Here is an 11,729-nt window from a genome sequence, read left to right as displayed (position 1 = left end):
GCGAACCGGCAGCAGTGCTAACCAACTGCGCCACCTTGCAGCCCATAAAGATGTTTTTAATGTTTAATGTAAATATTTTAGGAACATTATAGACTGTATATAAAGCTATTTTCTGTAAAGATGTTTTAATTTAGACTGTCTATAAAGATGTAAATGTTTTAGGGACATTGTAGACTGTATATAAAGATGTTTTATTTCAGACTGTATATCTAGGTATAAATGTTTTAGGGACATGTGGCGCCATCTAGCGGTCGGTGGCTGACGCTGCATGAACGGAAATATCGTTACAGTAAGTTCCTCCGGAGCTTCCTGCCTCTTAATCCACTTGTTGATCGGAGGAGGAGGCGACGAGACGGTTAGCGACTTAAACCTTCACCACAGCTCAAACAATGTCGGACACAGACGGGTAAACGGCGCCAGAACGCAGCAGCAACAGCGGGCGGCAGGGCACCATGTTCGGTCTGAGGGAAGCCGGAGTCCTCGGAGCCTCGGCGGCTCTGGCGGGAGGAGTCGCCTATCTGATCTGGAACTACGCGTCCTCCTCCGGCCACAAGAAGCCCGAGACACGGCCGGGAGAGGACGTGAAAAGTGGCGGAGAGGGGAAGACGGAGGAGAGGAGGGAGGAGGCTGAACAAACTATATCCGCAGCCGAAGCTCCCAAAACATCGCAGGTACATGAAGCTGCTGTTTTGACGGAGCTCCACCTGAAACACGCCTCTGTTCACCGCCAGATGTGAAGGAGATCAGAAATAAGGTTAAACACGAGGAGTTAGAGAGGACAGTTACAGGGTCAAACTGAGGAAGAACACGATCTGTTTACACCCATTTACTTCTTGTGTTGTATGCTCGCCTTCACCCAACAACAGACTTCATACTGACCAAACAGTGTCTTAAATCCCTTACAGCCCGTTTAGACGCGTTCTCTGGGGTCACCGCGAGGCATTCTGGGAAATGTAGGTCATTAGATTAACTGAAGGCCAGTTCATACCACTTTGTCCTTAAGTAGTGAACTTCCTTTTTTAAAAATACCCTAGTATCTATTTTTGTGTTTTGATGACATTTGAGGATGTTAGTCTGTCGGAAACTATAACTAGTATTAGTGTTTTAATTGTATTTTTTTAAAATAGAAAGAACATTATTCCATTCATATGTTTTATAATATTTTAACATGCCATGTGCAAACACCAAGTGCAACAAATCCCCAATTTCAAACACCAAGAAACAGCCAATATTAGACGTTTTGGCTTAGAAATAACCAAAATTCTAAACTTTATTTATGTGGCACCTTTTAAAACAATCCTACAAGAGAAAATAAACCAACTCACCCAAACATTTTATTGTGAAAAATGAGCTTGTCATTGCTTTATTTTTATTTATTCAGTTATTTTTACAGAGTTCTGGCATTTGATTGATCGAGCCAACAAATAAAGACAGATAAAGAAAAATAAAAATAACATTATTTCATTCATTTGTTTTACAATATTTCAGTTTAAGGTTGACAACAGGTTAGGGTGGTGCAATATGCAAACACCAAGTGCAACAAATCCCCATTTTCGAACAGCTAGAAACAGCCAATATTGGACATTTTTGCTTAAAAATAACCAAAATTACACACTTTATTTATGTGGCACCTTTTCAAACTATCCTACAAGGGAAAATAAAGCAACTCACCCAAACATTTTATTGTGAAAAACAAGCTTGTCATTGCTTTCCAATGGACCAATAACAACTAGAAGACGCTGTTTCTACCGTATTTCCAAACTGCCATTTCTTTTTAATTATCGTCCACCACTGGCAAAATATCTGCAATTAAATATCATCTAATTGGCTTTCTTTATATTGAGATTAAACAAGTGAATTTATTGCTAAGTAGCCAAAAAAGTTTTACACATATATTTATATTCCTTTAAGTAATGAAAGCAGCCTTTTCATATCAGTGTGAGTGCTCAGCCCTAATCTGCTCTGTGTTCCAGACCTGTCCCGTGGAGACTCAGGGGACCCAGGTTCTGGTTCTGGGTCTGGATGGATCCGGGAAGACCAGCCTGCTGCACTGTTTCTCGTCCGGCAGCCCGGAGCAGGACATGGAGCCGACGCAGGGCTTCAACGCCGTCTCCATCAGCAGAGACGACCTGCACATCGAGTTCCTAGAGAGTAAGTCTGAACTCAGCATCGCACTTTATAAACCAGGGAGTTCTGAGCTCAGTTCCCTTATAAATAAAAGGTGTCAAAGAGAATTTTCTTCTTGCTTACCGTGACCTTTTTTGGCATTAATTTGATTGATTATGCAAGAATCAAAGTAGCTGCTAAAACTGATGTCGCCTCCATCACTTCAGTGGCCTCTCACTAGTAACACTGAGTATAACACCGTAGTATTTGGATCTCATTGTCTGGTAAAGAGATCCAGATCCAGTGAAAGCAGCTCAAATTTTTGACTCTTTTTCAGTTCATTTAATTTGATCTTTTAACCCCATTCTGCAAGATTTTACCTTCTCAAGTGAATGTCACAGAACCAGAGTTAAACACTTCCAGTGAAAAAAATAAATAAATGAATTCACCGTACTACCAGCGTATATTCAACAGATTTTCATGTTCAGTGGTGTGTCAATGTTTTGGTTGGTGAAGGACGATACCTTTTAATGGCCTTTAAAGCCCACATGGTTGTGATAAAAACAGAAGGGGACGGTGGTTAGAGGATACTTTACTTGATTCAAAATCAACAGCAGCACTTACACTCAGCTAATTCCACATATTTGCAGCTTATGAGATGCTGATCATTTTGAATTCAACATGTATGATACAGACGTTTGAGCGATTTGTTTTACATGTGAAAAAACTGTGGATGCTGGCTGCCAAATGGCTAAATCCATCCATCCATCATCTCTACACCTTAATCCTCACCAGGGTCATGGGGGGCTGGAGTCTATCCCAGGCGACTTAGGGCGAAGGCAGGGGACACCCTGGACAGGTCACCAGTCTATCACAGGGCTACACTTAGAGACAGACAACCAAGCACACTCACATTCACACCTACAGACAATTTAGAATCACCAATTAACCTCAACATGTTTTTGGACTTTGTGGGAGGAAGCCGGAGAACCCGGAGAGAACCCACGCTGCACGGGGAGAACATGCAAACTCCATGCGGACCTTCTTGCTGCGAGGCAACAGTGCTAACCAACCTCGCCACCTTGCAGCAAATGGCTAAATGAAAGAGTGAATATTGCTGCCAACTTCACACTAGATTCTTAGCTACTTTCCATAGAAGGGAGTTGACGTATCGAATCGCGAGTTCATGGTCTTTCTTTACCGCCTCCTACTCTGTTTGGTGAGTTGCAGCGAGAAGCAGCACAACACGCAGCTGATGTACAGTCGTCCTCAAATGTATTCACACCCTTCCATTAAAGAAAAGGCAAAATTCACAATAGTCACTCAAATAAATAGAAACTGAAAAAAGTAATAATTAATAAAAATTTGCTAAATTATAATTTATTGAAATAAGACATTGTTTTTGAATTGTGGTTGAAAAGAATAATTTTATAAAACAAACTAAACTGTCCTGGACACTTTAGAGCCCTTTGCTGATTAGCAGTGGGCCAAAATCTAAATAGCTGTGGGCAGGTGCAGAAGTCTGATTGAGAGTTACAGAAAACACTTGATGGCAGTGATTGGCTCAAAGAGTTGTTCAACTAAATACTAGTTTATGGGTCTCATTATGTTTATTTTGTTTTTTGTTTTTTGTGTTAATATTTCTGTTGAACCACAATTCAAAAGCAATGCCATGATTTTCGTAAGATTTTTATTTCTTATTAGTTTTGTCAATTTCACCTTATTTCAGTGACAGCTGTTTTTTTTTCCTTCTTTAATGGGAGGGTATGAATACATTTGAGGACGACTGCACATGTGACTGAGCTGTGATTGTACAAACAGACTCAGGCTGTGCGAGAGACAAAATAAGAAAGATATTCTGTCACTGCTGACTCTCCCTGAGGGATCATTTTACTTGTAAGTAAAGCTAAATTTGAAAGAACAGCCTTTAACTTGTTATTGCATTTTGTACATATGGTGATTTTGCAAATACTAGATATATTATGATTATATTATATCTATGCTATTACGTATTGGCTGTGATAAAACACTGTATACGTGAACACAGAGAGAAGCAAACAGATTTGAACTCGGAATGCAAATGTTATGAATATGATAATTATCACACATCGTCATCTAGCGACGCTTCTAAAACAGACCTTAGCTACTTTCCATCGTGTAATGTCTGCAGCACTGCAAGCAAATAATTCCTCCTGCCAACAATAAATTAACTTTGAGCTCTCAGTTGCAACGCGTGTTAACTTTGGGGGCTGCTATAATTTTAAATGAAGCACATTTTAGCATTATATTATGAACAATTATCTAAAAAATCAAACTAGCACCAGGTTGAGAAACATATATGTTATGGTGAGTAAATTACTCAAGAATTAGTGAAAAATAATTGTGATTTTTGGTGTAATTTGTGAGAGACAGTCCAAAAGCAAGTTATTTTTTCTTATTACAAATTTGAATTTATCTACATATAATATTGCTATGTTCAACTGGATATCTGATTTAATAACAAACATATTTCAGTCTTCCACACTGAATGGCGTGAAAACAGGCATTAAGTGACCTTCTGTGTTTCATTAAAAACCCTGTCAACTGCTGAGATGCTGATTTTGAGCCGTGACTTGTTTCAGTCGGAGGTAAGGAGGATCTGCGGCCGTACTGGCAGAGGTACATGCCCAAAGCTCTGCTGCTGGTGTTCGTGGTCGACTCGTCCAACCCGCAGCTCTTTCCGGTCGCCAAGAAACATTTACACGAGCTGCTGGCCTCCCACCCCCGCCTGCCTTTAATGCTGCTGGCCAACAAACAGGTGAGCTTGACAGAAAGACACTCCAGACTAAAGTGTTTATAATTAGACACTGAATGCAGCTTCAGTGTGGATTTTGAAATTTAGTACAAAAAAAAAAAAAGCCGCATGATTCAATCAGCTGTAATGATTGGAATGAACAACAATTAAACTGGCTTGTATTGTTAGTGTGCCTAATGCTGTTCTTTCATCTAAGAAGTTGAACATCTTAACGTGACCAGAGAAACAAAGAAGAATGCCAAATGAGTGATTTGAATCAACATATAAAAATAGTGCCTTTAGTGACATTTTTATGTTTTTTTTTATTTATTTTTATGTTTTTTTTTATTTGTAATTTATGTATTTAAACCTTTATGATTTACTTGTTTCATCTTTATTTGAAGGTCAGGTTTAGTTTTTCTCTTGTGATTTTTAAGAAAGAGTTCCTGAGTTGTCATACAACTCTGTTTATTCGTACCTTTTGACAAGCAGATCCCAGCATATGGTTCCTTGTACACTGTTTAATTCATGCAAGAAAAGATCTAGCTGGTTTGACCACCAATGTTGGTATTATATATAATGTATTTTTATGGGCGTTTTGAAGTACCACATAAGAAAGAGTTCATGGAAAGCCTCCCCATTGTGCAGGTTTTTATGCTGGCTTAAGGTGGGTTCTCACTTTTTCAGAACAGAGTTCATGGACATAATGGAGGTGAAAATGTCTGTATTGAATAACTTCTGATGTTGCAAACTTTTCACTCACACGACTGATCAGCTGTTTCTTTCTTGGTCTTCGTCTACAACTTTCCTGCTTGATGTCGTCTCCGTTTTTCTCTCATTTATGGACAAAATTTAGTTTATTTCTTTTCTTCTTCTTGTTTTAGGAGTTGGCAAACAGCTGGTCTTCTTCTGCTCTGTTGATTACATCCACGTAGCCTCTACTGCCACCTTCTAACCACACTATGCTGCAACATGCAAAACGTTTGCTTAAAATTCGCTTGACATTCATTTAGAAACACAGCAAAGGAGCTGCCTGTATAATCAAAACTTTTATTGACTGACTTTGTCCATCATCAGGTTTAAATCCTGCTAAGCATTATATTTGCTGAAATCTGAGAGAGCATCTCTAAACACTAAATGCTTAATTATAATATGAGTCATAGATTTGATGCTGCCATTGTATCCAAATACTAGACTTCACCATTTTTAGTTCCCTTTCCTTTATTTCATCTGTTTGTTTTTTGTGTGTCTGAAAGTGACAAAATGTCCACGTATGCAAACAGCTTAGAATAAAATCTGTTCTATTTGGCCTGTGATCACCAAAAATAAGTAATAAAAATATTGTTGAGCAATGATTTTGGAGTCAACAACAAATGACTGAACAGCTCTTACTACGACTGCATTTGTTCCAGTGCAGTTTTCACATCATTTCTATCTGGACATTCCAAAAAGACAAACCCTATCTAAGTCCACCGGCTGGATTCTTATATGAAGTGGGAGAATATCATATTTCCACTCTGACGTCTCCTCCTGTTTGTCTTCTGTTTCCAGGATCTTCCCGGTTCCTGCGGCATCACTGACCTCCACGACGCCCTGTCTCTGTCTGAGGTCGGGGACCGCCGCTTGTTCCTCATCGGTACCCACGTGAAGAAGGGCGAGGCGGGGCTGAGCTCAGGCGTTCAGGACGCCTGGGACCTGATCATCCAGATGGTTTGTGACGGCAGATAAAGCTCACAGCTGGTGGTCGTCGCTCAGTCCTGTGTTTCTGATCAAATCTGATGCACTTTTGTTCTCTTTACTGTTTTCACTACTCCGGGTTGGCTCCTTTATTTATTTGTGTTTTGGTGTGTTACTGTTGGGATTAAAGGAGCTCGAGATCTTACTGTTTGTTTCCGTTTCTTCGGTTAAACTGGGGGACGATTCTAAAAGCTTTTTCTCAAAAAAAATAAAAATAAATAAGTCTGCGTTTGTCTCGGCAGGTGATGGATAGAGCCATAAATATTACACTTAACAAGACTGTTCTCGTCATGTGTTATTTAGCGCTGCATTTTTTTAGACTGATCACAAGGTTTTTCATGTGTCATAATCAACAGAATGTGTAACACCTTGACATATTAGACTTCAAGCTGTGTTGGGTAGAGACAAGAGAAATCAATCCGTCATATCGGCTTAGAGCAGCGATGCTTCTCTTTCTACAGACTTACATTTCAAAGAAACACACAAACCTTAAGTAGCATCTGTTACATTAAATGTTCATTTTTCAGTCAGTAGCATCTTTCTGCCATTTGGGGCCACCAGTGTGCAAAGTTTCCAATCAGACTCCTTGTTACCAAATCTGAAGACGATTGGATTACAGCTTTAAAAACACACACTTCTATGTATTCTATGTATTCGATGTGTGTTTTCTCTTAAACTTTTACAAGGGAATCTTAACAATGAAATATAAAACTGATACACTTCTGTTTTCTTAATGTCTTTTGGATTAGCTGTGGGGTTTTTTTGCTGTTCAGAGAGATGAGTTGCTGTGTTTCGTGTGTCCTACTGGAGGAAATCGGCTTCTTCAAACTGTGGGCTGAAGCTGAGCTGCACTGCTGATGTGTGTAACGCCTTCACATGTGACGCTTTTGAGGGATGTAAAGATTTCAAAGAGCACATTTACAAAAACATTACAATACCAAAAACTTGTCATCAAAGCAGTGAATGTGAACAGTTTGATAAATGCTGTTTTTTTTTCACACTTTAAATAAACTGTTTCCAAAAAAAAAAAAAATCTTTCCTGTGTTTTCATTTTAGGGATTGAACCTTTGACCTTCCACGTACAGGACAGGCTCTGGCAGCACGACTCTGTGTTTATGGGGATAAAATTAACGTATCTGGGAATGCAGACTGACTTCTCATGTGAGGAGTGAGCCTCATCCTAACATAGCTCCTGTCGTCTGCTCGCGTCGTGGCATCAAAGCACATTTATATCTTGAATCCAGAAATACCTCAGCGGTCGCCTCCCGGCTGACCTCCACGTATCGCTTTCCTTGTAGCGTCCTGCGTCGGAAGTCTTGAGTCCGTGAGATGGGTGACTTAACCGCGCTGACTCCTGTTTCAAGGAGTCCTCAGGTGTGGAGCTGGTTGCTAAGGACTCTCTGCTCCATAGCAACAGCAGGAGATTATTGTGACACCATCAACGGGCAGCAAGCTGACGCATCCGGCCTGCTGCTGCTGCTGCTGCTGCTGCAAGCTGAGATGGTGTCCGGAAAACAAGGTAAATTTATCATTTCCTCTCTACCACAGAGTCTTCTGTTTTCAATCCATTAACTTCTGTTGTTGCTGATTGTTGCAGGCGTTCAGCCCAGATTTGGTCCGTCAAACAGGTGAAGTTATTTTGTTCATGAATTCTAGTTTTTCTGATGCCTCTATTGTTTATATCACAGTAACTTAACATGTACTGTATGTGGTGCCAATGTAGTGTACACTAATGAATATTTTCTTCTTACAGAGGCAGATTAGGAATTCTATGACAAATATGATCAGAATTCACCAATTTGTGCCAAAGTCTCTCTTCAGTAGCTGGGCTAACAATTAGAACTGTTGAATTTGGTAGCTAAAAGTAATGAACAGATGAGCCAAAAGTAGGTAATAACCAGCTGAAATAGTTAACACAGTTTTCAACAAAAGAGATACAAAGGGAATAAAACAATAGGATGAAAGCAGAAAAGCTAAAAAGCAGTTTAATATATTCAAGAGCCTCACTTTTAGGTGAATGAAAGGCAGAAGCAAATTTTGGGGACAGAAGACCCTGAATCAGAAATGTATTTTGGCACGAAACCATTCAGTGCTTTTGAACCAACAGCACTTTTTAAGACCTGAGAACTTTGATGTGATCCACTGTTCTGGTCTGGACTGTTTGAGAGAGACATGTACAGACACTGAGGATAAACGCACTGACAAATCTTTTCAAGTCCCGCTGTGGCACAAAGCCTTTATTTTCTTGATATGAAGAGTTCATTTGCAAAAACAGTTAATTCCATTTTTTGTAGATTTTTGGAAAACTTATTTTTGTTGTTGTTTGCTTGAGATAATATCAGTCAAACTGAAGCTGAGTGGATTTGACTCAGTAGAAATGACAAAAACAGAGATAACTTAAGATTGATTGATATTGTCTCAGATGATGGAAAAGTGGGTTTTCTGGAGGTTTGTGAAGATGGAGTTGTCTGTTTTTGTACATGAACTCTTCATATATTCTTCAGGTGGTAGTAGGCTGACTCCGTAGTTACTTTGGCTGTTGAGATTCATTTCTGAGTGTCTGATTACAGCAAGGCTTCTGGTTTGGTTTGTGGGTTTTAACATTAATGACTGAAGCTGATTGCTGACTTTTATTTGTTCTTTCTTGGCTCCAAAAACAATATCTTCTGTTTTTGTATTTGTTCATTTGAAGAACATTCTGGCGCATCCAATCATTGATTCATTCAGTGCAGCCACTGAACGCTTGTGTGGGATTATAATGGTGACTTGTAAAGTTGTTTGTCTTCTGCACAGTTACAGTGACGTATTTTTTGTTTGTTTTACATAAATAAAAAAAGGAGTCAAAACTGTTAGCTAAAAGTAAAGACTAATGACTTGAAATAGTTAACTCAAAGTTGGAATTCATCAGCTGACACAGTTACTTAGAACGAATTATATAGCAGTTTGGTTAATTAATAGATAACCAATTGACTAAATAGCCAAACTGCTGAAAATCTCAACAGAAAAATGTAAAAATAAAAAAATAACTTGCCTAAATAGTCAGCTTAAAGTAAATAATTAACTTTAATAAAGGTATTGAACACAGTGTACAGGTTCCGCTGTTGATACAAATGGTGCATGAAGGCAAACTTGACTAAAGCAATGATAGAAAATAAGGTTGTTTTAAAAATATATAGTCACAGTATTCACATTTTAAAAAATCATATGTGCTAAAGCTGCAGAGTGAAATCCATTTCTAAGAATAGTACAGAAACATGACAGAGGTTGAAGGGATATACAGTAAATTTATATTCTTCTTCTTCTTCGTCTTCTTCGTCTTCTTCTTCTTCTTCTTCTTCTCCTTCTCCTTCTTCTATTAAAGAGCTACAATAAGGGATAAGTTTAAACCAAGAAACTGTTCATTTTCAGACGGCGCTGCAACATAAAAAACAAAACACTGTGAGGATAAAGAAGACTCACAGATGAACTCTGACAGTTGTGTCTTTGAATTTGATTAGTGGTCACACTGAGGTTTAGAGTTCACCCTGAAGAGCGAGACCATTTTTTGGAAGCCGGAAAATAGAAAAACCCTCAGCGGAGATGTGAAACCCACCGAGCCACTGCGTGTTCCCACTGGGCCCAGAGTCCCCGACATACCCTCGTATTTAATGCTGATTTCTGCTGTTCTCTGACTGTTATATTATTTGGCAGAATACTGGAGCTGGCGCAGCACAAAACCTCAAAAACTGTTTGGGCAACGACTCCTTGGTGAGTAGCTGTGTCCCACTAACTCCTCTGATACCACAAGAAGAATCACAATGGCCTCTATTCATTACACGGTCCTATACATTTTGAGAATGGCACGGCCGGCTCTGTTCCAGCTGCTACATCATATGAGAGTCCATGATGTTTGTTCATTGATCCAATGTAACATTGACTCCAAGAATCCAGGAGCCAATGTGGTCAGTGTTTCCTTCTTTGAGTACAGTTTCCCTAAACTTCATAATCCAAAGCAGATGTCTGGCACGCTCTGAATGTGTGTTTAAAAGGGAAAAACAATGGCGAAATGAACGGAGGTCGTAGCTGATTGAAGGTATCATTTTTTTTACATGGTAATTGCCCATTTGGAAAATATTTATTCTGCCTCTCCACTCACATTCTAATCATTGCAGCTTCTTATTGGAAACTTTCCATCTTTTTTTTTTTTTTCTTTCATTGATTAGTGAGAAGCTGAGCTGGGGCAACCAGGAGCCAATATGGCCCATCTCCGCTTCAGCGCTCGGAGCCGCTCCAAGTGCAAGAATCCAATACCTAGCCAGGCACAAAAGAGACTTCTCAGCAAGGGAGGACCACCGGAGGTAACTGTAGCCTGTCTGCACCTCCAACATTATTGATGACTCTATCAAAAAGGCATGAGAGGGAGGGCTGTTTGTGTTTGCGCTCTCAAGCCGAGTACACAAGCTTTTTATGCCGTGCTGCATCGACATGTTTGAGTGGAAACGTTTGCAAAGCTCTTTGGCGCAGAGTTGATTCAGGAAAGTGATGTTCAGGACTGATGCCAGTTGCGTCCCGATCGGAGGTGATCACCCCTGAGGGCTGTCAGGCTCAGTTAGTGGCTGAGAAGATGTGTTGGTATTTACAGCTGCAGAGGCTTTCCTTCTGATAAAAACCAATAATAATAATAATAATTCACCGTTATTAAAGATGACAGTTGGTTTGGTCTACAGCTGCATTTATAATTCCGCATTGGCCTGCAGGACTCTGTGGATGCAGACTGCTGAATACAAACATACAGACAGACTTTTTTGCTAAACTAAATTAGTATTTGTTATGTCTGATAATTATCCTGCTTATTGACATCTAATCACATCAGTCTGCAGTCAGGCAGTCTAGTCCATGTTGTTAATTTTTAATCTAATTAATCGACAAATGATTGCACAAAAACACTCAAGCCTGCCTCCACTATTGTTATTTAAAATCTAACTATTGTAATCCCTTAATATTGGCAGTGTGATAGTAGTGGAGTGAGGCAAACTTCTAATTCAGCTTAGGTGTGCAACTAATGATTATCTCCAATTACCAGTTATCTGTCTGATGATTTTTAGATTAGCACATGTAAAAAAAAAAAAAAAAA

General features: G+C 39.4%; 2 protein-coding genes across 2 annotated transcripts in view; both read left to right on the top strand.

Moving 5' to 3' along the window:
• Positions 1 to 329: 329 nt before the first annotated feature.
• Positions 330 to 7,649, top strand: arl9 (ADP-ribosylation factor-like 9). Its single transcript, XM_008291728.1, has 4 exons — positions 330 to 671; positions 1,974 to 2,151; positions 4,728 to 4,903; positions 6,431 to 7,649. Exons 1-4 carry the CDS (start codon positions 453 to 455, stop codon positions 6,605 to 6,607), a joined length of 750 nt encoding a protein of 249 aa, XP_008289950.1. The 5' UTR covers positions 330 to 452; the 3' UTR covers positions 6,608 to 7,649.
• A 296-nt stretch (positions 7,650 to 7,945) lies between these two features.
• spmap2l (sperm microtubule associated protein 2 like) overlaps positions 7,946 to 11,729 on the top strand; it is a 9,287-nt gene continuing 5,503 nt past the window's right edge. Inside the window, exons 1-4 of the mRNA XM_008291729.1 lie at positions 7,946 to 8,135; positions 8,214 to 8,244; positions 10,307 to 10,363; positions 10,819 to 10,953. Of these exons, the coding sequence (XP_008289951.1) occupies positions 7,946 to 8,135; positions 8,214 to 8,244; positions 10,307 to 10,363; positions 10,819 to 10,953 (413 nt within the window). The remainder of the gene's footprint in view (positions 8,136 to 8,213; positions 8,245 to 10,306; positions 10,364 to 10,818; positions 10,954 to 11,729) is intronic.

The sequence above is a fragment of the Stegastes partitus genome, unplaced genomic scaffold (genome assembly GCF_000690725.1).
Source record: "Stegastes partitus isolate 25-593 unplaced genomic scaffold, Stegastes_partitus-1.0.2 Scaffold758, whole genome shotgun sequence".
NCBI lineage: Eukaryota > Metazoa > Chordata > Actinopteri > Pomacentridae > Stegastes > Stegastes partitus.
This window is presented reverse-complemented; position numbering and strand designations above follow the sequence as displayed.